Here is a 25,937-nt window from a genome sequence, read left to right on the forward strand (position 1 = left end):
GAGAATTTCATCAACTTGGTAAATTGGGGCTGTGACCTCTGGGAACAAGAGATAAGCAGGCAGTACTGAGGGACAGGCTGGAATTTCCTGAGATTATGGACTCAACAGCAGGTTCATTGTTGGTAAACTATTCCTTTTGGAATTCTTAGAATGCTGTTTTCACTCCAATAATAAAATTGCTTTTCCCTATTTATCCTTGTTAGTTTAGCTTCTCTGTCCTCTTCTCCCTGACTCCTGAGAAAGACCCCAATTAATATCTGGATATATGGAGCTCCACTGGAAGTTGTATAGAGCAAGTTGCACAGACCACGACTTGACCTGAACACCCAGTCTGAAACAAATAAACAGGCCAGGCTCTTCCCTGGTGCCCAGTCTCTCCCAGATACATAGTAAGACCTGACATGAAGCCCAGTCTCACCGAATATACAGGTCAGTCTTGATGCCACCAGTCTAATGCAAGCACACAAGTTAGGTTCTAGAGTCCAATCAGTTCCAAACACAGGTGAGCCTCTGCCTGATATTCCCAGTCTGATATCCCCAGGCACACAGGTCAGGCCTACCCTAGGGGTCCAGTCTAGCCCAAACAGGTCAAGTCCAGCCAGGGGGCCCTCCAGTCTGACAGATACCCAAGCCAGGTCTTCTCCTTGGGACCCAAATTCATCCAAAGACCAGACTAAGCCCTTATCTGTACTTGAGCTTGACCCAAACCCATAGGTCATGCCACTCTTTCCCATGGTAGCCAGTGTGATTTACCTAAGTCACCTCTACTTGAAAGACCTCCATGGTTGTCATCTATAGAATGGAGTTTCCATCCTTCAGGGATGTCCCAGAAAGAGGCTATGGTGTCCCATACTGTGCAGGACCATCTGTAAACCAGTGAAGTTTTCTCTTCCTCTATCACTTGATAATATGGAATGTCCCATGAGGCCATGGGTGCAGGCTGGGAGAGAGAAGTTGTAGCAGGAGCAAGAACCATGGGCATTTGGGCCAATTCTTCAGTAGATTACTTGTGCTTTCAGGGCCTGCTTGAGCCCAATCTTGTATATACCACTTCCATTTGATGATGGAATGCTACTATGCATGCCCAACTTTAGGCTTAGGGGGTCAGACAACACCCAGTTCATGACAGGCAGCTCAGGTTGCAAGGTAACTTGGTGGTCTTTGGTTAGGCAGTCTCCAAGGCCCAGTAGCAGCCAAAAGCTGTCTCTCACAAGGTAAGTATTTTTATCAAGAGAGGATGGCAGGGCCTGCCAAAGGCTTCCAATAGCATCCACTGATACTTGAGCAGCTTGCATGGCATACTGGACCTGTTGCAGAACCAGGTTTGTTCTTTGTCCTGGTCCCCACTCAAAACTAGCAGCTTTTAGGGTCACATGGTAAATGGGCCAGAGTAGCACATCCAAATGAGGAATATGTTGCCATGTCGCCTCCAAAATCCAAAGAGGCCCACTAGGCCTTATGCCTTTCTTTTGGTTGTAAGAGGAGCCAGATAGAAGAATTTATCCCTCATCATAGAAGGGCTATCCCAACATGCCTTACACCATTGGACCCCAAGAAATTTCACTGAGGTAGGTCCCTGAATTTTTGTCCGATTTATTTCTCATTCTCTGACACACAAACATCTTACCAGTAAGTCTAGACTAGCTGCCATTTCCTGCTAGGTCCAAACCGCATCTCAATGTAATGGAGCATTGTGATGTACTGTGGAAAGGAAAAGTGATCAAGATGAATTAAATTATGACACTGGGCTAGAGAGCTGATAACTGATACACCCCTGAGGCAGAACATATATGTGGTCACCCAGACCCTTGCCTCTTTGATTAGGAGTATCCAGTGATGGTATTCTGAATGTCTCTATTGCCACATCACCCCCATGGACTATCAGAGCTCCCTTTACTACTGAAAAGTCATGCTTAAATCTCATCAAATTAGAGAACCAATTCAGAAAACTCATCCTTAGGATTCCATTCCTCTAGAACCATTTCCAGTACCAGAACCTATATTAGTCAGTGTTCTCGTTCTCCAGAGAAACAGAATAAGGTGTGTATACACACACACACACACAATCTTATCTATATATTCAGCTGACCCTTGAACAATGCAGGGATTAGTTCCAGGACACACAGAGGACACAAAAATTCACGGATGCTCAAGTTCCATACAGTGTCTATATCCACGGGTCCACATCCACAGATTCAACCAACCACAGACTGCGTAGTATTGTAGTATTTATTGAAAAAATCCAAGTGTTAAGTGGACCCATGCAGTTCAAACTCATGTTGTTCAAGGGTCAACCATATACATCTCTCTCTCTCTCTCTCTCTCTCTCTCTCTCTCTCTCTATATATATATATATATATATATATATATATATATATACACAAACACACACACACACACACACACACACACATATATATACAGTAATGCAGGGGACTTCCCTGGTGGTGCAGTTGTTAAGAATCCACCTGCCAATGCAGGGGACACAGGTCTAAGCCCTGGTCCGGGGATCCTACATGCCATGGAACAACTAAGCCCGCGTGCTACTACCCAGCCTGCGCTCTACAGCCTGCGAACCCCAACTACTGAGCCTGCGTGCTGCAACTACTGAAGCCCACGCAACTAGAGCCCATGCTCTGCAACAAGAGAAGCCACTGCAATGAGTAGCCCCCACTCACCACAACTAGAGAAAGCCCATGCACAGCAATGAAGACCCAATGCAGCAATCAATCAATCAATAAGTAAATAAGGAAATAAATAAGGAATAAGTAAATAAGTAAGTAAATAAATAAATAAGTAATGGGCTCACAGTTGTGGAAATGGCAAATCCAAAACTGGCAGAGTAGGCTTCCAGGATGGAAACCCAGAGAACAGCTGATACAGCAGCTCACGTCCAATGGCAGTCTGTAGGCAGAAGTCCTTCTTTCTCAGAGGACCTCGGTATTTTTCCTCTTAAGGACTTCAACTGATTGGATGAGGTCACCCGCATTATGGAGGATAATCTCATTTACTCAAAGTCTATGAATTTAAATGCTAATTTCATCTAAAAAAATTACCTTCACAGCTCTATCTAGTGTTTGATCAAATATCTGGATACCATGGCCTAGCCAGTTGACACATAAAATTAACCACCACATAGCCTAGGCTTAGAGCAAGCCTAACCAAGTATGGGAGTGTCCTAGCACAGAGCCAATCTGCAAAGACCAAGGAAAGCTGTCAAAACATTAACATACTCTGCAGAAGAGACTTCACTGCAAAAACAGTTTAGCCTCAGAATATTTCAACAACAAAAAAATCACAGGCATTATAAAGAAACAGGAAAACATAGACCATTCAAAGGGAAAAGATAAACTGACAGAAACCACCCCTGAGGAAGCCCAGCCATCAGACTTTCTAGACAGACATTAAAACAACTGTCTTAAATATGACTGAAGAGCTAAAGGAAAACAAGGAAATCAGGAAAACAATGTATTAACAAAATCAGACTAACAACAAAGATGTAGAAACAATTAAAAGGAACCAAACGGAAAGTCTAGAGCTGGAAAGAGCAATAACTGAAATGAAAATTTCACCAGAGAGGCTCAACAGCAAAGCTGAGCAAGAAGAAGAAAGAATAAATGAACTTGAAGATAAGGCAATTGAAACTACTGAGTCTAAGGAGCAGAAATAGGATAAAGAAAAGTGAACTAAGCCTAAGGGACCTGTTGGGACATTGATAAGTGGACCAATAGATGCAACATTGGACCTCCAGAAGGAAAAGAGGGAAAGGGGCAAAAAAGATTACCTGAAGAAATAATGGCTGAAAACTTCCCAAATTTAAAAAAAGATGTGAATATATCAATCCAAGCAGCTCAACAAACCCCAATTTGGATAAATTCAGAGACCCACACCAAGACACATTATAATCAAACTGTCAAAAGCCATTAGGATGGTTATTATCAAAAATACAAAAAATTAACAAGTATTGGCAAAGATGTGGAATAACTGGAACTCTCGTGTACTGTTGGTAGAAATGTAAAATGGTGCACTTGCTGTAGAAAACAGTTCGTCAATTCCTCAAAAAGTTAAATACAAGATTACCATCTAGTCCAATAATTCCACTTCTAGGTACACACCCAAAAGAACAGAAAGCAGGAATTCAAACAGATACTTGTGCATTAATATTCATAGCATCATTATTCACAATAGCCAAAATGTGGAAATAACCCAAACGTGTATATATATATATGTATATACATATATATATATAAAGAGATATTACCCATCCTTAAAAAAGGAATGAAATTCTGACATGATACATAAACGAACCTTGAAAACATTATGCTAAGTGAAATAGCCAGACAGAAAAGGACACATATTGTATGATCCCTTTTATTTGAGATACCTAGAATAAGCAAATTCAGAGTCAGAAAGTAGAATAGAGGTTACCAGGGAATAATGGGAGAAGGGAATGGGGAATTATTGTTTTATATATAGACTTTCTGTTTGGGATGATGAAAAAGTTCTGAAAATAGATAGTGGTGATGGTTGTACATTGTACATGTACTTAATGCCACTAAACTGTATGCTTTAAAATGGGTAAAACGGTAACATTTATGTTATGTATATTTTACCACAATTTTTTTAAAAAGAGGAAAAAGACATATATTAAAATCAGAATTCTATATGGTGTCTAAGTGATTTGTCTTAAAATTTCTTCCCTGAACTCTCAAATAACAAAAAATGCTTTTCCAAATTTGACCTTTGTATGAAAATAAATGACAAAATTAGTCTCATGATCATTTAGAAATGTTTATCTTTATTTCATAATGACCTATTAGGACCTTATCCAGATAAAGGTCCTGTCAGCACATCTCACGTGTTATGACTCAGTTTTGTTTCTACGGACACACCAGTCAAAGTCTCCTTACCAAAACTGAAGTCACCAGAAAAGGGGTGCCAGATGGGTGATGAAACCCTACTTAATCACTCCCTATTTGCGAGATGATTTCTTTTGCATTCCTAAAACATCTACTTTGATTCCCAATATATTGATTTTTAAAAATCACTACTTTCACACTTATATAGAAACAGTACTTTAAATCAATTGATTCTTTTGCTGCAGTAAGGTCTAGCAAAGCCTTATCACTTCAAGCAAACCTACTACACCTATCTATGCTCAAGTAGTTTGGCTATTAAAAAAGGGCTGGTCTCTTATAAGCCTTTCCTCAGGATCCACACATCAGACATTCATCTCTATTTTCCAAAGAGCACACCATGGCTGCTGTGTTCCTCTCCTTCTCTTCTTCTTTTGCTACCTTTTCCTTATCTTTCAGCTTTTCTTTATTTAGAGTGAACTGGATTGGATTAGCTGCTGGTCTTGTCCTTAAATAATACATCCCAGTCTTCAAACCCTAAAAGGGAAGTAAATACAACGAATTAGGAGAAGCTGTGAGAACACTAGACATTCAAGACCAATGTTTAAAATACATTTCCATAAACCAGGTTAAATTGCTTTCTAAACTTAGAATTATATCTCTTCTAGGAAGCTCTCTCAAAAATGCTTAAAGAGAGAAAGAGATGGTCAGACAGTATACTCTGTCCTTTTCACCCCTAAAACAAGCTTATCTCTTTGAAAATGTCAAATATTTTTGTTCTCTAGTCTTTTTGTTTGTTTGTTTTTATGTGTATGACTTCCAAGTGTACCTAAGAAAACATGTCTGCCTTAGATTATAACTATTTAGAGGTCTAGACTGTATCTCTGTATAAGAACAGAATATGACTACTTCAAGGATAAGAATCACCATCCTCTATTCAGTATCCCCAGTCCTGGAACATAGTATAAGTTCAATAAAAGTTCGCTAAATTAAAAAAAACCTCATAATTCTATATAAACACCTAGAATATTGCTAGGGAATAAGAATACGTGATAGACTCACGGGCCTTTACAGTTGGCAATGACTAGCTAAGTGACTGGCTTTCGTCCTGTAGATAGATAAAGTGGGGAAACAATGGATATTTTTGAATAGTGGGTTGACATGTGTAAAGTTTTATTTTAGGAATGGTAGCAATATACAAGATGGCCTAGAGTAGAGATACCAGAAGAAAAGAGATCAGTTAAGAAGTTAAGAATAATAGCAGTGGAATAGAAAGTAAGACATTCAAGAAATAGTACAAAGGAACAACTGACACCACATGGTGAATGACTACATGGAGAGTAAAGGAAGGATCATAGGTAACTCCAAGGTTTCAAGCTTAGAATAAAATAATCCTAAAAGAAATAAGAAAATCCAAAGTGAGAGCTTAATCTGGTATAAAACCCATGGGTTGGTTCTAACATACTGGACTTAAAGTGAAAGAACTTCCAGGTGGCAATACTTAATATGTAGCTAGAATATAAAACTCTGTTCCAATTCTAAAATATCCCAAGTTGGTTGACTTCCTCCACTAACCTGTTTCCAGCCATAGAAGTGCATACTAGTGAGTTTGCCATAGTTAGGCTCAGCAATATGTATGTTCAAAGACTGGCTTTGATCAATGAAAGCTCCTCTCTCAGCTGCCATCTTGAGTACGGTTTTCTGAGAGATTTCCCACACAGTCTTATAAAGTTGCTTCAGGTCATCAGGAATTTCTGGTATGCTCTGAAGAAAGGAAATCAAATGTTTATTGCACTCTGGTTGAAGAAAGCAGTATGATTAACAGAATGGTGACCCCCAGGGTCTGGCCTTGGTTCTACTTCCAGCCAGATCTGACCCTACCATTCCATTTAATACAGTATGATCCTTATCAAGTTTCCTAAGACTACTCACTTCTGGCTTACGAAGTCAAACAAAACCCCACCTAAACAACAAAATATCAATCTGGTGGTAGTTATTTAAGATTCATCTTTAATTGGTTAATGGCCAAAACATTCACTGAAAAGTCAGAGCTAAGCAACAATAAATGAACCTTGAGTTTTGCAGAAAATACAAAAACTCAGGGCTGTAACTCACAGGGACATGACCCAAGGAAGCAATGAGGCAAAACCCTTTAAGCTAGGACTCCACAAACTCCATTTGGAGTCAACAGAAATAAGGCTTTCCTATTTCTTAGGTCTAGGGTTAGCTTGCATCAAAACACTGACTGGAGGCTTCCCTGGTGGCGCAGTGGTTAAGAGTCTGCCTGCCGATGCAGGGGACACGGGTTCGTGCCCCGGTCCAGGAGGATCCCACATGCCACGGAGCGGCTGGGCCCGTGAGCCATGGCCGCTCAGCCTGCGCGTCCGGAGCCTGTGCTCTGCAACAGGAGAGGCCGCAGCAGTGAGAGGCCCGCGTACCGCAAAAAAAAAAAAAAAGAAAAAAAAAATATATAGAAATGTTACAAGAATCTTTATCTGTGTTGCCAAGCAGACAAATATTTAGCCAGAGGCCTCTATCTACAAATAAATAAATGCTTCTTGATTCTCAGTTGTAAATATTTCACTGTTAAACACTATTTCTGGCTCTGTCTTTTGGACTATCGGTCTTCAATTCTCCATCATACTTTTTAATTAAGTTTGACTCTGATTTCAGGCTTTATACTACTGGTCCCCAAACTCTGACTCACTTGGCAATTATCTAGGGAGTCTTTAAAAAATACTGATGCCTGGCTCTCACTCCCAGACATTTAATTGGTATGGGGTACAACCTAAGCTTCAGGATTTAAAAAGCTCTTCAATGTATTCTAATGTGCAGAGAAGCTCTTCAATGTATTCTAATGTGCAGAGAAGTTGGGAACCACTACTTTATATTGCTGCACAAACAAGAGGGTAAGGCCTAGCTATGTGAAGATGTATTTAATCCTAGCACAGCAATGCAGAGTTGAACAGAGCTACATAAGCCTATATGACCACAGTGAATAGCCATTCTTTCTCTACATTGCCTGGGATAAGTGAGAAGTCACCAATATAACTACCAACTTAGCTCCTCAAGAGAACATTTTTTTAAAAAAAATTCTGGGGCTTCCCTGGTGGTGCAGTGGTTGAGAATCCGCCTGCCGATGCAGGAGACACAGGTTCGTGTCCCAGTCCGGGAAGATCCCACATGCCGCGGAGCGGCTGGGCCCGTGAGCCATGGCTGCTGAGCCTGCGCGTCTGGAGCCTGTGCTCCGCAACGGGAGAGGCCACAACAGTGAGGGGTCCGTGTACCACAAAAACAAAAAAACAAACAAACAAAAAAAATTCTGTACCTGGATAGAGCCATTGCATGCAATAATCTGATTTTTCATTTCTTCATTCCACAAGCCCCGCTCAGTAAGATCTTTCAGTAAGTGAGGATTTACAATCTGAAACGGAAAGGAGAAAGATGTGAAGGAATAAACAACAATGACAGGGCCTAAATAGGATCACAGACTTGGAGCTTAAAGTAAATAAGATCACTGAAGAACATTAGATTGCTTGGTTAATTCTATTTTTTATAAAACTGAGACCTATCCCACCACATGAAAGCTATATTCTTCTAAGATCTTGATATCTGTTATTCAAAACATAACATATGGTATTTGCAAAAGTGAAAAGAGCTAATGCTGCCTAAGCTGGGTATGTAGAATGATTCTTTTGTCTTTTTAAGTAAGGACACAATAAATACTTAAGAAAATTAGAAACGTACCCACCCCAAACCTTACAGAAATTTATTTCAGAGTATCTGCAAATTCACAAATAAGTATCTTTTAAATTAGTGGTTCTCAACCTGCACATGAGAATTACCTGGGAATCTTAAAAAAAACACTGGTCCTGCCCGTCAGAAATTCTAATTTGTAACCAAGGCTGAGAACCACTATCTTAAAGGATACTTCTATACACCCTGAGTATCATCAACTTAAGCATATGAGGTTATAGTATATGTCACGATGATTACAAAGTGGTTAAACATCATGTGAACTCTAATATCAAGTTGCTTTCATACTCAATCCTCAACCCTTCATTCTTTTGACAGATATTTATTAAATGTCTATTATATGCTGAAATAACATAAACAATATTAGAGATAACTCACTTTATCAAAACTTTGCACCTACACTAAAATAAAGGGGCATACTAAATATGAGTAGCATTTACTCCCAACATCATCAGGCTTTTAAAAGATTTTCCTGTAGGTCTGGTTGTGATCTTCTCACCTGAAATTCTCCTGACAAGACTCTGCGAGTGTAGATGTTACTGGTATAAGGTTCAATTGACTCATTATTTCCCAATATCTGAGCAGTTGAAGCAGTAGGCATCGGGGCAATGAGTAAACTGTTTCTTATACCATACCTAAAGAAAAGGAGATTATTAGGTGCTGGTCCTGAAGCTACAATCTGTCAGGAAGACAGCTACTTTAAGTCATTGTAGTAAATGCAGTTGCTGCGAGTAATACCAAACATCCATTAGACTCACATGTTGACTTTTGCATTTAACCCCTACAGGGATGCAACTCCACAGTATGGGTGGTATAACTTGGCCCTCTCCTAAATGCCTGATCCCTAAACAGAATTAGCACCATTTTTACTGCTGGTAATCCTTATCATGCCATGACTTATGCCAGTTAGGAATCACAGCACTTGATACTCTATCTTGCCCAAGGAAACACTCACATGGTTATTGGAGAGTCCCCACCTGTATCAGGGTACACTCATTCAACCCTTACTCTTTTCTAAGTGCCTATGTGATCACTGTGCTAGGCCTTTTAAGGAAACATAATGATGTGAAAGTGGTCAGAACCAGACCTCTATCACCACAATTCTCCATTATCCTGAATAGGCTAATGAATAGAGAAAATTATGCTCCAAGTATATTCCTGACTTCCGCTATCACCTCTTTAATTAAATTTCCTAGAAGAATGCTAACATCTTTTGACTCTATTCAGTGCCAAAGAGAGTGCTTAAAAATATAATATGAACTCTGAGAAATCTTCAAACTGTCCTAAGCATATCCTTCAAAGCTCAGCCTAAGAGATACCTACTCTACAACATCTTTCCTAACCAGGCAGACAACACTAAATACAACTGTCAAATACAAATATTTGCATTGCAAATATTTTCTGTGACCTGTACCTTTACGTATATTTGTGTTACATGTCTTACCTTACTTAGTTTTAAGTTTCTCAAGCACAAACAGTTCATCTTTCCTGCATTCCATACCTCTGGATTCATACAGCACTTAGCATAGAACCTCACATCTTAATGGAGTCTGTACAACTGGACTTTCAACCTCTCTATGTCACTTTCTAGTTGTGAGGCATCAAGCAAACCACCAACTATCTCCATGTCTTTACTCCCTCAGTAGAGTGGACAGTGGTTTCCTGTCCAGAGACAGGAAAATGTTTTGAAAAGTCATATATATATGATATATCCAAGCTATGGAATTGTCTGTAATCACTAAAAACATTAGGTAAATCTGCATGTACTAAAAGAGAAACATCTCCAAAATAAATCACTAAATAAGAAGTCTCAGAACATGTCAAGTTTGATCTCATTTATATAATAAAACTGTGTGTGCATATCTGCAAATGTACTGAAAAAGGTCCAGGAAAATATACACCATTCACAATGGTTATCTCTGAGAAAAGGAGTAAGTTGGTTTTTTTGTTTGTTCTGTGGGACAAAATGGTTGGCAGAAGAGGTATAAAGAAGGGCTTTTACTTTCTATTTTATTTCCATATTTGAACTTTATTAACAATGAATGTGTATTCATGTATTAATTTTGAAATTTAAAAAAGTTATACATAAAAAATATTTAAACTACATTATTTTGAGAAAAAACAAAACAATAAATAGAGTATAGGTCCATTTTTGTAAAAAGTGAATTTGCATGTAAATATACACATACATAGGGCTTCCCTGGTGGTGCAGTGGTTGAGAGTCCACCTGCCGATGCAGGGGACACGGGTTCGTGCCCCGGTCCGGGAGGATCTCGCGTGCCGCGGGGCGGCTGGGCCCGTGAGCCATGGCCGTTGAGCCTGCACGTCCGGAGCCTGTGCTCCGCAACGGGAGAGGCCGCAACAGTGAGAGGCCCGCGTACCGCGAAAAAAAAAAAAATATATATATATATATATATACACATACATACACACTCAGAAGAAAGTCTGAGGATGACAGACAAAGATACAAACAGGTTTTTTTGGGGGGTGATGGTATTGGGATAATTTTCATTTTATTCCCTTTCCACATTTATGTTTTCTAAATTATCTAACATGTATTATTTGAATAACAAAACAATTTTAAGGTAAATAGATATTTTAAAGAACATTTTAAAGCTACTGCTTCCTTCTGCAAACATTAAACACTTTGTATATGCATTAACCTAGACATGACAGACAAACATTCAGCAAAACATTCTGCTTGCACTCAAATCTCTTATGTTTATTAGTTGGAAAGGGCTACATTTTTCAATTTTTACATTTTTCTTTCACACAGTTTAACACATTAAACCCTCCAAAAGCTCTTCCAAAAATCCCTAATGAAGTCCTATGACAATCAATTCATTGAGTCATTTATGTGCCCAATGTGGTTAAGCAATAAATAAAAGTGAAAAACATTTAAAAAGCAAACACACTTGGAAATATGAAGGTTTAATGAGAAAAAAAATTACCTAATCTTGGTAGTTAAGCCCCTAAAAAAAGATCAACCAATAATAATAATACCTACCAGGTATTAAAATGCTTTCATTGTGCCAAGCAATTTGCAGGTTACTATACATATAAAATATATTGTCCTAGGAAGCATTTTTTAAAAAACAGTTCTATGGATAGGTCATTTTAGTCTCATTTAAAAGGAAAAAATGAATTTCAGAAGCTAAAATAACATATCTAAGTTCAAAACAGCCAGGCTGAAAACCTGAACCCTCCTCACTTCAAAGCCACTTTACATCTCTACTTACTTTGCAATCTTCTCCTTGAGAAGTTTCCAGTCCCACAGGTTTGTAGGAGTAACATTCCACATATCATACTGAAGGATCTAAGGAATAAACAACCCAAATATATGATAAATCATTATATGACAATTTAAAACTATGACAAAAACCAAACAAATAACTAACTGCCATGCCCCCACATCCCAACAAATGCTGTCTTTTGGTAAAGCTGTGTAAGAAATACAAGGACCAGAGACTTTCCTGGACAAATTTCTATGTAGTCATATTGATAAGAAGCAGGCTAAGAAAACTGATTAAGGCTTACCTCTTCCCCATGTCCCTGGCTGAGTCCTCTCAGAGGATCCCTACCATATCTACAAACCAGGATATTCTAACATTTATGAAAGCATGTTGTTTTTGTACAGTAAAAGAATTACTCTAGCCTCATCTTTTTAAACTGCCTTGATCTGCCTCTCAATCTATCTATTTAGCTAATAAACTTATTTTCAAACAATGTAGAGTTCCTAAATATCAGCAGGAACTGTGAGAACTAAAAATAACATCTTGTTTTACAGGGAGGAGACTCATACTACTCATGATGAAGGCAGTGTGAATGGCGGAATTCTAGGACAGCTCCCAGATTCCCACCCCACTAGGGTATAGGTCATTATATTCTCCTCCCCTTCAGTGTATACAGGACCTGGAAATACGATGGATGCCACTCACATAACTATAACAAATGTGAAGGTTTCTGCAGGTGCAATTAAAGGTGAAAATCAGTTAATTTTTTAGTTAAAAGTGAGATTATCCTGGGTGGCCCTGACCTAACAAATGAAAACCCTCAAAAGGGCGACTGGACTGAGCTCTTCTTGAAACGAGGGACTCTCCTTCCTACTGGCTTTGAAGAAGCAAGATGCCAAAAGTTCTAGAGTTACAAGGAAATGAACAACCAGGTGAGCTTGGAGAAGGACCCTGAGCCTCAGATGAGACCACAGCCTCTACCGACATCCTGACTGTAGCTTTGAGAGATCCAGAGATCCAAGACTCAGCTAACCCAAGTCTGCACTCATGACCCATGGAAACTGATACTGAATGTATGTTGTTTTAATACACTAAGTTTAGTCACAGAAAACTAATACTTGAGAGTTCCCTGGTAGTCTAGTGGTTAGGATTCAGCGCTTTCACTGCTGTGGGCCCTGGTTCGAACCCTGGTCGGAGAACTAAGATCCTGCAAGCTGTGCATGGCGCGGCCAAAAAAGAAAAAAATAAAATAATAATACAGTTAGCATTCTTCTTACATCATTTTAGCAATGATTAGTTTTAAATAGAGTATCCTTTTTACTCCAGAGGACAAAAGGACCATATGAGTTTACTCTGTCTGGTGTAACAAATTACCACAAATTTAGTGGCTTAAAATAACAAAAATTTATTCTCTCATAGCTCTGGAGGCCAGAAGCCAAAACTCAATATGTTGGGAAGGCCTCACTCCCTCCACAGGCTGGAGGAGATTCTGTTCTTTGCCTCTGCAGCTTCCAGTGGCTCTCAGTACTCCTGGGTTGCGGCTGCATCACTCCGATCTCTGCCTCCATAGTCGTGTTGCCTCCTCTTCTTCTCTGTGTCTCTTGTAAGGACAACTGTCACTGGATTTAGGGCCCACCTGGATAATCCAGGATAATCTCCTCATGTCAAAATCCTTAACTACATCTGCAAAGACCCTTTGTAAACCAAATAAGGTAACAGTCATAGGTTCCAGGCATTAGGATGTGAACGTATCTTTTTGAAGGCTACCATTCAGCCTACTATAGGAACTCACAGGCAAAAAGAAACTTCATCCATATACTTACTCCTTTGCTGACTGGAGAGCCCTCATAGGTTTCATATGGGCCATACTCCTTGGCCAGTTCACAGCTGGCTTCCAAGGCTCCATAATAAATGGTTTCAAAGATCTGCTTATTCAATAGCTGGGCCTCCGGACTCTCAAAAGGGTACCTCATCAGAATAAAAGCATCTGCCAGACCTTGTACCCCAATTCCAATGGGGCGATGGCATCTATTTGATACGCTTGCCTTCGTGCCAACAGATTTAGAGAAGAGACAACATTAATGAACAGTAAAAGCAACATTCTGTAACAAATGACACACTCTCTCTCTTTATCTCAGTTTTCTCACACCATTCCAATGATAACCATTTACATGATGACTAGAAGACTGTGATAAACTCCTTCCAGCTTGGATTTCAATAATTACCAATAAGCAGAGAAATCTATTCATACCTCTGGGACAGGGTAGTAGTTAATATCAATAATTTTATTCAGATTTCGGACAATGACTTTGGTGACTTCAGCCAACTTCGTAAAGTCATATGTGTGTTCTGATGTGACATACATATTCAGGGCCAGGGAAGCCAAGTTACAAACTGCAACCTGGAATTCGAAGAAAAAGGGTCAAGAGTCACATGATTTTTATTTCTTCCACCGTGTCAATGACACTACTCTACAAGCCTCTAACACTTGCTGACATTAAAATTTTAAATTTCTATCTTTGACTCCTCCCTCTTCATCATTCACCAGTTCATTTCTAAATCCCAAAACCTATTCACATATGTGAACTGTAACACGCACCAGTGAAATAGGTAAGATGGGGAAAGAACCATATGCTTCATGGTACATGGCTCTACTACCAGACATATGCCACACTGTGCTATAATTTTTTATATATATCTGTCAGTAGATGTGCACTGTCCAATACAGCAGCCACTAGATTAAAACTAAATGAAATTTAAAATTCAGTTTCTCAATTGTACTAGTCACATTTCATGTGCTCAGTAGCCACCCAATACAGAACATTTCTATCACTGCAGAAAGTTCTTCCAAATTGCACATCTACTTCACCCTCATTGAGACTCTGACAGCCCTTAACTCCTCTCACCTAGACTCCCTCATGCCCTTCACACCTACTCAATTCTACACATGTTGCCAAAGTACCCATTTTTAAAACATAGCTTGAATCACGTAAGCCTGATAAATGCTAGGGAAAAAAATAAGGCAGGAAAAGAAAACAGAGTCTTGGGGCTAAGGATGGAAGCAAGTGCCATTTTTAAATAGAGTTGTCAAGGAAGACCTCACTGAGAATGGGATATATGAAGAAAGAACTGAAGAAGTTAGAAAGCAAGCCAAGTGGATACCTGGGGAGAAGAGCATTTTAACATTCAAAAATCCTGTGACAGGAGTATGCTTGATATGCTTGAGAAACAGCAATAAAATTAGTAGAGCTGGAGCACAGTGAGGAAGGGGGAAAGTAAGAGCAGATGAGGTGGGATACTCAGTTGTGTAGGAACTCACAGGGCATTACAAGGACAGAAATGAGGTACTGAGACATGCTACAGCATGGACAACTGACACAAAAGACCAAATATCATGTGACTCCATTTATATGGAATACCTAGAGTAGACAAATCCAGAGACAGAAAATGGGTTAGCGGTGCCAGGGCCTGGGTGAAGAGGGGAACGGGGAGTGACTGCTAAAGGGTACAAGGTTTCTTTCTGGGGTGATGAAAATGTTCTGGAATTAGTTATCAGTGATGGTTGCACAACCTTGTGAATGCACTAAAAAAAACACTGAATTGTATACTTTAGAAGGGTGAAATTTATGGTATGTGAATTATATCTCAATTTAAAAAAAAAGGATGAACGAACTCTGGATGTGTTGGAAAATCAAACATGAGTATTGTGCAGAGGAATATGATCTGATTTTTGTTTTAAGAAGGGTCATTTTATTCTCTATAATATAATCTATCTTATATAATAGTCATGAGTATATGTCAATTTCCTCCAACTAAATTGTTAGTTTCCAGAGGGCAGGGGCTGAGCCACATTCATTTATATCTGAGAGCACTTAGTATAGTGTCTTACATATGGCTGGTGCTCAATAAACTTTGTTAAATTAAACTTCAACCTTAGCAGTATGTTCTACTCACTCACCATTTTCTTTCTGACTTTTCATTTGTCATTTTTTTTTAGGTCCTAGAATTTGGGATCTGCTCCTTCCTCCTCATTTTCATAGTTTACATCCAATATCCAAGCTGCCTGTCAGCTGACTAATTCAACAATCTCCTTCAACTAACCTCCAGCCTCTTCTCACACTAAGCCATTCTATAATCAGAAGCAAGAGCCATCCTTCCTATCCTAGGGATGCTATTTTCCTTTCAGAAATCTACAAGGGCTTTCCTGCATCTGAGACATGCCATCTTTCACATACTATCCCCCTTCCACCAGTTGCAGCCATCTCTCCATACACCAAACCTTAATGTATTTGCTCCATCAAAACAAACTTACTTTTACACTCACTGCACAAAATCTATCCCTGTCTCTGATCTGTCATACAGGCAGTTCTTCCCAAATGGAAAGCTTTTCGATAAATTTCTTTGTAAAATATCCAAATCTATGTCTCATTTCTAGCCTTGCCTCTTCTGTGAATCACCTTATAGATTTGAGATGAGAACTCTTGTCTCACCATTCACTGAAAGGACTCTCTCATGCTTACATACTTTAAACTGAATGAGCACCCTAACACATTACTGTGTTTGTCCTAACACTAACCTAAATAACTATATATTGCTATTTTTCTCAAGTAAAGGTTATTACAACAATGTGTGTGAAATAAAAAATTGACAGTCTTTTCTACATGGCTCAGACTAAAGATATTTAAGGGCACACATCATACCTCTTCCTTTATAATCTCTATTTTAGTGCCCTTCTGCTTACATCAAGCTACAAAAACTCCCTTTAGCCAACTCAAGGGAAATCATGTGAGGGATTCACAAATAATTCACAAACTCCTAAGATTCTTCTCTCAGTACCTGAGGCAGAAGTTTTTCTACCTACCTCATCTTTGCTGGTATACTCTACTATTTCTGTGCACAGGTTGCTGCATTTGATCGTTCCTAGGTTCTGCTGGTTGCTCTTCCGATTACAGGAATCTTTGTAGAGCATGTACGGGGTACCTGTCTCTGTCTGAGACTCAATGATGGCATACCAAAGCTGCTGAGCTTTTACAACTTTGCGGACACGACCCTCTTTCTCATAACTGAAAGGCAAAGCTAGTGTTATTTTAATATTCCCTAAGGAAAATCTTTATTGCAGATAACATGAAGAGAAACACCAAAATATAAAATATTGAAAACTCTTAAATTTCTTACTAAGTTTTGCTAAGAGAAAGAAATTAGGAATATGATATTTATTTTACTATGGCTAAAGCCAATCCCACTAAACCAACAAAACCTTCCATAATAAAAAGGAACAAAATCTGAAGTACTCAAATTGTGCTACTGTGCTAAAGCAGTACTGTTGTGCTATTATTTAATGAACTATTGACATGTGTGTCCCAGTTGCCCTTGATTCCTGTGTACTATACAAAGAATAACTTGTTCTGTCAAATGTACTTTATGACAAAGCAAATTAATAATAACGCTGCTAAATAACTTTTTGCATTAATCTTTTAAAGGATCAATTAAAAAAACCTGAATACCTATTTACATGCCCCAAAGTTTTAAGAAAGGAGACAAACCAAAATTTTGGTGACGATTCAGGAAGAAAACATGACCAAAATAAAATTATTAGTCACATTCTCTTCTAGATGCTTCTCAAGATTCCTAGAAACTGGCTAATGACTGACATAGTTTTAAAATTTAGATCCTGTAAATAAAAGAAACACACAGTTAAAACATTATTATTCTCATATTTTTCCCATACCTTTCATATAGCTTCTCAAATTCTTCTCCCCAGACCTCATCCAGACCAGGACACTCACTTGGACACATCAAAGACCAGTCCTGCAAAGGGAAGAAGAGTACCAACCATAAGAAACTTCAAATAACCAACCACACGTAGTCCATTAGGAACACTGCAAGGGATATTGTGGCTTCCATAGACTGTCTTAAAAATTTGCTTTAGAAATAATAATTTTAGGCTCAGGCCCAAACATCTAGCTTTGCATGTTTGTTCATGACCCTTCAACCATTTAGGTCAGATAGCTTCTACTTTGCAGAATAAAAATCCAAGAAGGCAAGAATGGCGTCTCTTAACTTGTTCAGCATGCCTTTCCGCTGCATAACATATAGGTGGACTCTTCCTAAGCATGATTTAAGATGACTGAGGAGAAAACTTATATGAATCAAGTTGTTATTACTAACAAGTACTTATCTCTCACCTGATTAGTCTCCACTCGTTTCATGAAGAGATCCGGAATCCAAAGGGCAAAGAAAAGGTCCCTGGCACGCTGCTCTTCCTTTCCTGTGTTCTTCTTTAAATCAAGGAACTCAAAGATGTCTAAATGCCAAGGCTCCAGGTAAATAGCAAATGCCCCTGGTCGCTAATGGTAAACAAATCATCATTCTTCTCAGAATCAGAATGAAACAAAGAAACTTCATATTTTCCAAAGCACTTCAATAATATCTCCTTGGATCTTCACCACAATTAATGAATTAAATGAGATAATACAAATAAAAATACTATAAAAATATAAAGTAGTGGTAGTTTTCTTACAATTCTAGCAGTAAAAAAGAGCATTTAACATAAAGAAAATGTGGAACAAGAAAGATTAAATAGGACTTCCCTGGTGGCGCAGTGGTTGAGAATCCGCCTTCCAATGTAGGGGACAAGGGTTCAAAGCCCTGGTCCGGGAAGATCCCACGTCGCAGAGCAACTAAGCCCGTGAGCCACAACTGCTGAGCCCGCGTGCTGCAACTGCTGAAGCCCACATGCCTGGAGCCTGTGCTCCGCAACAAGAGAAGCCACCGCAATGAGAAGCCCGTGCACCTCAACAAAGAGTAGCCCCCACTCGCCGCAACTAGAGAAAGCCCTCGTGCAGCAACAGAGACCCAACTCAGCCAAAAATAAATAAATAAATTTATTTTAAAAATACAAGAAAAATAAAAGAAAGACTAAATAATTTATCCAAAATGACACAGTGACCTAGGGATGGAGCTTCCACTTCAGCTGTCGTCCAGCTCACTTTACACTATGTGACATGTATGTAAAGCCCAAAGAAAATCACTTTAACTTTGACAATAATGTTGTGCTCAAAAGGTCAAAAAGGTGGTATGTCTTATCAAGGTCCCCATAGATTTTTTTAAAGTGCATCAGAAGGAAATTCATAAACTAATAGGTGATTACTATGCCTACATAACCATAAGAGACAGGCTAGATAGTTGCAAACTATGCTGCTGATAACATTGGATAAATGATCCAATACTCTCAACTTTACTTTTCCCTCTATAAAATAGACAGTTTTGTTTTCTGTTTTCTTTTTTAAAGAAAAATCTAGAAAACATATTACAACCCTTTTTCAAGGTTAGGTATCAATATGAATCACAACTTTAGAAATGCCTTGCAAATAAACTGTCATGTAAGACAGCTGACTCAATCACTGGCTGCCTGGAGCCAGGGATAAAGTATGTATGGGTGGGAGTGATGGGTGATTAATACAAAGGTGCATGAGGAAACATGTTGGGGTTATGGAAATGTTCTGTCTTGACTGGTGTGATTACACAAGTATATACATCTGTCAAAATCATCAAACTGTATACTTCAAGTGTATACACTTAAAAGTAAAAATTATACTCATTAAATTGATCATAAAAGTGGAAAAAAAGCAAAGTTGTTAGAAACATACACAATGAGCCATTTTATTATAAGCATATATGAGAAAAGATTTTCAGTTCTGGTTTCTAGGACTTTCAGTAACAGAGCATACCTTGTTTCCACCTTGATCCACATATCGAGCTGTGTTGTTATATACTCTCAACATCGGTACAAGACCATTGGAATTGCCATTAGTCTGAAAGAGAAACTGAGGATAAAGGCATCTGGAGGAGAAATAGGGGGCTCAGCAAGGAAAAGAACAAAATGGTTCAACAGTGGACAAATTACTCTCTCCCAGTCTACAGTTTCATCTGCTCCCCATCTCTCCCTCTGCTTTAAAAACATAATGCCCAACATAAAATAAAATTTTGCTGAATAAATTGCAATTATGTACAAAGTTATTTCATGGCATCTCTAATTTACAATGAGAAATAACAACTACAAGTCAAAAGAATCCAAAATTAGGATAGCTAAATTTAAACCCCACACCTTCAAAAGGTCATTATATAAAGAAATACTTTGGGTAAACTAAAAACGCTACTACAGTATCTTTTTCCCAAAAGAATTCAATGCAATTTACAATAAGAATTACATGCAATGGATAATCAAGACAATAAGGTAAATGGAGATTCTCAGCAATAAATGTATTCTAGAATGAAGATGAAAAAAAATACATAAACTCCTAAGACTAAAAGATACCTCATCAAATTTTTAAAATAATCCTTCTAACCTCAAGGCAAGCCTTTAAGCAGCCTAGAAAGATTAAGTGAGCAATGGCTCACCCTACTATTATGTAATGAACACCACGTAATGGAATGGTTTTCTTCTGGACTCTAACTTTATTCTATAGGGTTAGATATTTTCTTCACCTTACAGAGGAGGAAACAAACTCAGAGATGTAAAATAACTTGCACTAGGCCACACTACTAGTAATTAGTGAAGATAGGATTTAAATCCAGGACTTACCCAAAACGATTACCTTTTTTTTTCTTCTTTTTTTCCTAATTGAAGTATGGCTGATTTACAATAGCTAGTTTCAGGTGTACAGCACAGTGATTCAGCATTTTTGCATATTATACTCCATTATAGGCTATTATAATATAATGGGTATAATTCGCTGTGCTATACAGTATATCCTGGTTGCTTATCTATTTTAATATATAGCAGTTTGTATCTGTTAATCCCATGCCCCTAATTTGTCCCTCCCCATTTCTCTCTCCCCTTCGGTAACCACAAGTTTGTTTTCTTTATCTGTGAGTCTGTTTCTGTTTTGCATATACATACATTTGTATTATTTTTTAGATTCTACCCAAAACCATGATCTTGACTCCCAGTGAATAGTGAACTAGAAGAAATGAAATTTACCTCATAAAGTGACAATGTTTAAAGCTTGAATCTTGGCTCTATCACATATTAAGTGGATAATCTCTGGAAGTAATTTAATTTTCTAAGCTTCAGCTTCCTCCCTTATCAAATGAAGACTTTGTGGCTATACTCACAAAGTTACTGTAAGGAATAAAGTTAACTGTGTCTGTAATAATATCTATCTCATAAGGTTGTAGTAAGGGTTAAATGTGTAATTCACATAAAACTTTTACAACAGATTCAGCATGTAGTGAGCAATGAATAATAATAATGCTATCATTATTGCTAAAATAAATCAGGATTCCAAAATCTGACCCTAGAGACCATCTAATCAACCTCTAATAAGACAGATGAAAATGAGACCAGAAGTAGTGAAATTACTCAGTCTAAGTCACACATCCAGCAAGTAATTAAAAGAGATCCAGGTCTCCCAAGCCCCAGCGAATGCCCTCTCAATCACAAGCCTGGTTGCTTATAGACCTGAATCCCCCTAAGCCTATACACTTTTAGTCACACAACAGAGGCTTACCCCAGCAATGTAGCTGCCAGTAGCTCGAATACAACTCACAGCAACACCAATTCCCCCAGCCGACTTGGATATCAATGCACACTGCTTTAGAGTGTCATAAATGCCTTCAATGCTATCATCTTTCATAGTCAGAAGGAAACAGCTACAGGGGAAAAACGTCACAACTCAGCAAGGAACCGAAGCAAAGCAGAATCAAAAAATGACTATATAATCCAAAGACAGTAAGTTAGGCAAATAAACAATTTGAGGCTTATAAAATTCCTAGGGGTTTTTAGAAGGAAAAAAGCAAAACAAAACTTTTTACTGGATATGACACAATAAGATATATCAACATATATTGTTTTAAAATCACCTTGCTGCCTATCCTAGATGCTAAGCCTGGAAGGAAGGCTTAGAGATAAGTCTAAAAATATTAGCTTCCATGTTCACCAGACTGCAAATGTGCCATTATAACATTTTCTCATGTAAATTCCTAACCATACATAACATCTTTTCAACCTATTAGTAAGCCAAGAAAAATTAAACATTTATGAAAAAAACCGCACCTATCCAATACTGAACCCAAATTTGGTATGTCCATCAAAATTTAGCTTCCTTACAGTCTTTTTGAAGACAACCCTTCTACCTGTGCTTTGGATCTTATCCTCCTACCCAGGAAGCTTAGTCTTCCAATGATCCCTTCACTAACTTAAATATTCAACCAATCAGATGGACTCTGTTGACTTTTTCTATTAAATATTCAGACATTCAGAAAGATATAGAGAATAATATAACATATACTTTGTGCTTACCACCTACCTCAAGAAATAAGATACTACAAATATAACCTAATTACAATCATATACCATTTCCATGCCTTTCTACGTTCTTTTAGCATTGACATGTTCCACATTTTTTAAATTTCTGGTTCCATATTAATTTAGCTTTCTGTAACCCACTTTTATTTAACTCAATACTGTGGTAGAGATTCATTCCTACTGATACATATAGGACTAGTTTATTTTCACTGCTGTAAGGTATTCCATTGTATGAATATACCAATACATTTGTCCATTTGCATGCTGGTGGACATTTGGATTATTTCCAATTTGTTTGCTATTCTAAACAATGCTGCTGTGAAAGTTCTTAAACATATCTCCTTGTGCTTATGTCTAAGGATTTCTACAGGGTATAAACCTAGGAGAGGAATTTCTGGGTCAAAAGATATACATGTGTTCCACTTTACTAAAGATTCTCCAAAGTGAATGGGTAAGTATACTCCATCTAGCAATGCATGACAGTTCCCTATGTTCCACATTCTTACCAATACTTACTATTATCAGCCTTTTAATTTGTATCAATCTGTTGGGTATGAAATATCTCATTATGATGTTAACTTTCATTTTCTTAACCACCAGCAAAGTTTATCATCTCACGTGTTTATTAGCCAATCAGTTTCTTCTACAAATTAGCCCATGTTTCTATTTCGTTTTGTGTCTTTTTCTTATAATCCTTCAACGGTTAACATACATTGCAAATATCTTCTCCCAGTCTGAAACATTTTTCTTGGTATTTGGTTCACAGAAGTTTTAAATTTTAATGTACTCAATTTTTCCTTATATTGTTTGCTTATTATATCTATTATAAGAAATCCTTCACTACTCTGAGGTCATATATAATCTATCAAGATGTAGGTTGATAGTCATGATGTCTGCAGCTCACTTTCAAATGACTCAGCCAAAAAAAAAATTTTTTTTTAATTTTAAAGATAAAAATACATACATATGGCAAAATGTTAGTAATTTTTTTATCTAGGCAGAAGTGAGTGTATGGGTGGAGTTCACTGTCCTTTTCTTTAAATTTTCTGAATGTTTGAAATTCATATTAAAAAGTTGGGGAGGAAAATATTTATTTTCTCTATATGTTCTTCTAAAAGATTTTACTTTCACATTCTCTTCAATTTATTTCTATATATGGCATGAAGAAGGGAAATCTAATTATACTTTTCCCCATAAGACAACCTATTTCCTTAGCACTGTTTTCCCAATGAAATGCAATGACACCCTGTTATTCATCAAGTTCCCATATAAGCCTGAATCTCTTTTTGAGCTCTCTGTTATGTTCCAGTGGCCAGAGCAAATACTACACTATCCCAGAGTAAATATCACAAAGTATGGTATTTACTCTGGCATAGACAAACCATGGGTTTATAGTGGTCCTGAAATCTGGTAGGACTTTTTCTTCAAAACTGTCTTGCTGGGCTTCCCTGGTTTGTTATGTTCCAGTGGCCAGAGCAAATGCTACACTATCCCAGAGTAAATATCACAAAGTATGGTATTATGTTCCAGTGGCCAGAGCAAATACTACACTATCCCAGAGTAAATATCACAAAGTATGGTATTTACTCTGGCATAGACAAACCATGGGTTTATAGTGGTCCTGAAATCTGGTAGGACTTTTTCTTCAAAACTGTCTTGCTGGGCTTCCCTGGTGGTGCAGTGGTTGAGAGTCCGCCTGCCGATGCAGGGGACACGGGTTCATGCCCCGGTCCGGGAAGATCCCACATGCCGCGGAGCAGCTGGGCCCGTGAGCCATGGCCGCTGAGCCTGTGCGTCCAGAGTCTGTGCTCCGCGACCGGAGAGGCCACAACAGTGAGAGGCCCGCATACCGCAAAAAACAAAACAAAACAAAACAAAACTGTCCTGCTATTTATATTAGTTTCCTGTAGCTGTCCTAACAAATACCACTAACTCAGTGGCTTAATATAGAAATTTATTCTCTCACAATTCAGGAGGCCAGAAGTTCAACATCACTTTCACTGGGTCAAAATCAAGAACATTCCTCCAGAGGCTCTAGGGGAGAATATATTCCTTGCCTCTTCCAGATTCTGGTGGCTCCTTTGCTTGTATTCACATCAATCCAATTTCTGCCTCTATCTACACACTGCCTTCTTTTCTTCTGTATGTATCATATCTCCCTCAACCTGTCTCTTATAAGGATATTTTTTACTGGATTCAGGGCCCACCTGAATAATTCAGGATAATCTCCCTATGTCAAGATCTTTCTTAATCATAACTGCAAAGACTGTTTTCCTTATAAAGTAACATTTACAGGTTCCAGGGATTAGGACCTGATATCTTTGAGCAGCACTAGATTATTCTTAGCCTTTTGCTCTTCCATATAAATTTTAGAATCAGCATGTTGAAATTCTGACTGGAATTACACTGAAACTATAGATTAACTTGGGAAAAACTGACATTGTTACAATATTAAATCCATTTATGAATATAAGATCACTCTCCATTTATTTGTTTTTTAATGTCCTTCAATTACGTTTTAGAATTTTTTCCTTAAAAGCCTTACACACCTTTCATTAGATTTATTCTTGGATACCTTCCAGTATTATGATATGTTTTCAACTTAAATCTTCTAACAGCTAAAGTACAGAAACTCAACTGATTAATTTATGTTGAATTTACATCCAGATATTCTGCTGAAATCTCTCTTTAATTCTAATAATTTGTCTGTAGATGCTCTTCAGGAATCATTACAGTTTCGTTCCCTCATTTCCAATCTTTTTTTCTTATCTTACAATGCTGGCTCAGGCCTCCACTACAATGCTGAAAACAGAGGTCCAATAGATCTAAGTTTTAGTGGATTATCTTTTACCAAATAAAGGAAGTTATTTTCTATATCTATTTTGCTAGTTTTTTTTATTATGAAAGTATTAAATGATATAAAATGTTAGTGCAATGAATTACATTAATACACTTTTTGATGTCAGCATATCCTTGAGTTCCTCGGATAAAACAAACTTGCTTAGGGTGTATTTTTTTTTTTTTACAAATTACCAGACTCTGTTCCAATGTTTCCTTTCTCAGAAAATGGCACCATAATAGATCCTGTTACTGTACCCATAAACTCAGGAACCACTCTTGACTCATCCAAATCATCAAATTCTATCAATTTTACCTCCCAAATCTCCCAAATTTGTCTATTTCTCTCAATCTCTACTTTCACCTCCCTAACCAAACTACCATAATCTCTCATACAGACTACGATTAGAGTCCTCTAATTACTGTATTTACTTTTTAAAAAAAACTTTATTGAGATATAATTCACATATCATACAATTCCCCATTTAAAGTATACAATTAATGGTTTTTAGTATATTCACAGAGTTGTACAACGATCACCACAATCATGTTTAAAATTTCATTATCAGCATTTGTCTCTCTTCAATTATTTACCACATTGCAGTAAGAGAGCTTTCCAGAAAGTAAATCTCATTTAATCTGAACAGGAGTGATTAAATGTATATCAAATTAATTTTTATGTGATGAACTGCCTAGTTTCTTCAGGTCAAGGTTTATTTCCATAGCAAAAGCATTTCCGAACATTAAAAGTGACTATAGATAACACATACCTAGAAAGTTGTGGGCGGTTGGTGCCAGCATTGAAGAGAGTGGGAGAGGCATGGGTAAACCACTTCTCAGACAGAAGGTTGTATGTTTCAATAGCAGCATCAATATCTTCTTTGTGAATGCCCACAGATACCCTCATCAACATATGCTGTGGTCTTTCAGCCACTAAAAACAAAA

At 37.9% G+C, this 25,937-nt stretch overlaps 1 protein-coding gene across 1 annotated transcript in view; it reads right to left on the minus strand.

Moving 5' to 3' along the window:
* Window positions 1–4,777: 4,777 nt before the first annotated feature.
* RRM1 (ribonucleotide reductase catalytic subunit M1) overlaps window positions 4,778–25,937 on the minus strand; it is a 37,067-nt gene continuing 15,907 nt past the window's right edge. The window contains exons 7-19 of the mRNA XM_059068737.2: window positions 25,763–25,925; window positions 21,358–21,499; window positions 19,576–19,659; window positions 18,031–18,192; window positions 17,574–17,653; window positions 16,707–16,908; window positions 14,097–14,246; window positions 13,669–13,890; window positions 11,852–11,928; window positions 9,112–9,247; window positions 8,185–8,280; window positions 6,432–6,620; window positions 4,778–5,393 (exon numbers count right to left, since the gene is read on the minus strand). Coding sequence (XP_058924720.1) covers window positions 5,208–5,393; window positions 6,432–6,620; window positions 8,185–8,280; window positions 9,112–9,247; window positions 11,852–11,928; window positions 13,669–13,890; window positions 14,097–14,246; window positions 16,707–16,908; window positions 17,574–17,653; window positions 18,031–18,192; window positions 19,576–19,659; window positions 21,358–21,499; window positions 25,763–25,925 — 1,889 coding nt within the window. The 3' untranslated portion in view covers window positions 4,778–5,207. The remainder of the gene's footprint in view (window positions 5,394–6,431; window positions 6,621–8,184; window positions 8,281–9,111; window positions 9,248–11,851; window positions 11,929–13,668; window positions 13,891–14,096; window positions 14,247–16,706; window positions 16,909–17,573; window positions 17,654–18,030; window positions 18,193–19,575; window positions 19,660–21,357; window positions 21,500–25,762; window positions 25,926–25,937) is intronic.

This window comes from Kogia breviceps, chromosome 7 (assembly GCF_026419965.1).
Source record: "Kogia breviceps isolate mKogBre1 chromosome 7, mKogBre1 haplotype 1, whole genome shotgun sequence".
NCBI classification, from domain to species: Eukaryota; Metazoa; Chordata; class Mammalia; order Artiodactyla; family Physeteridae; genus Kogia; species Kogia breviceps.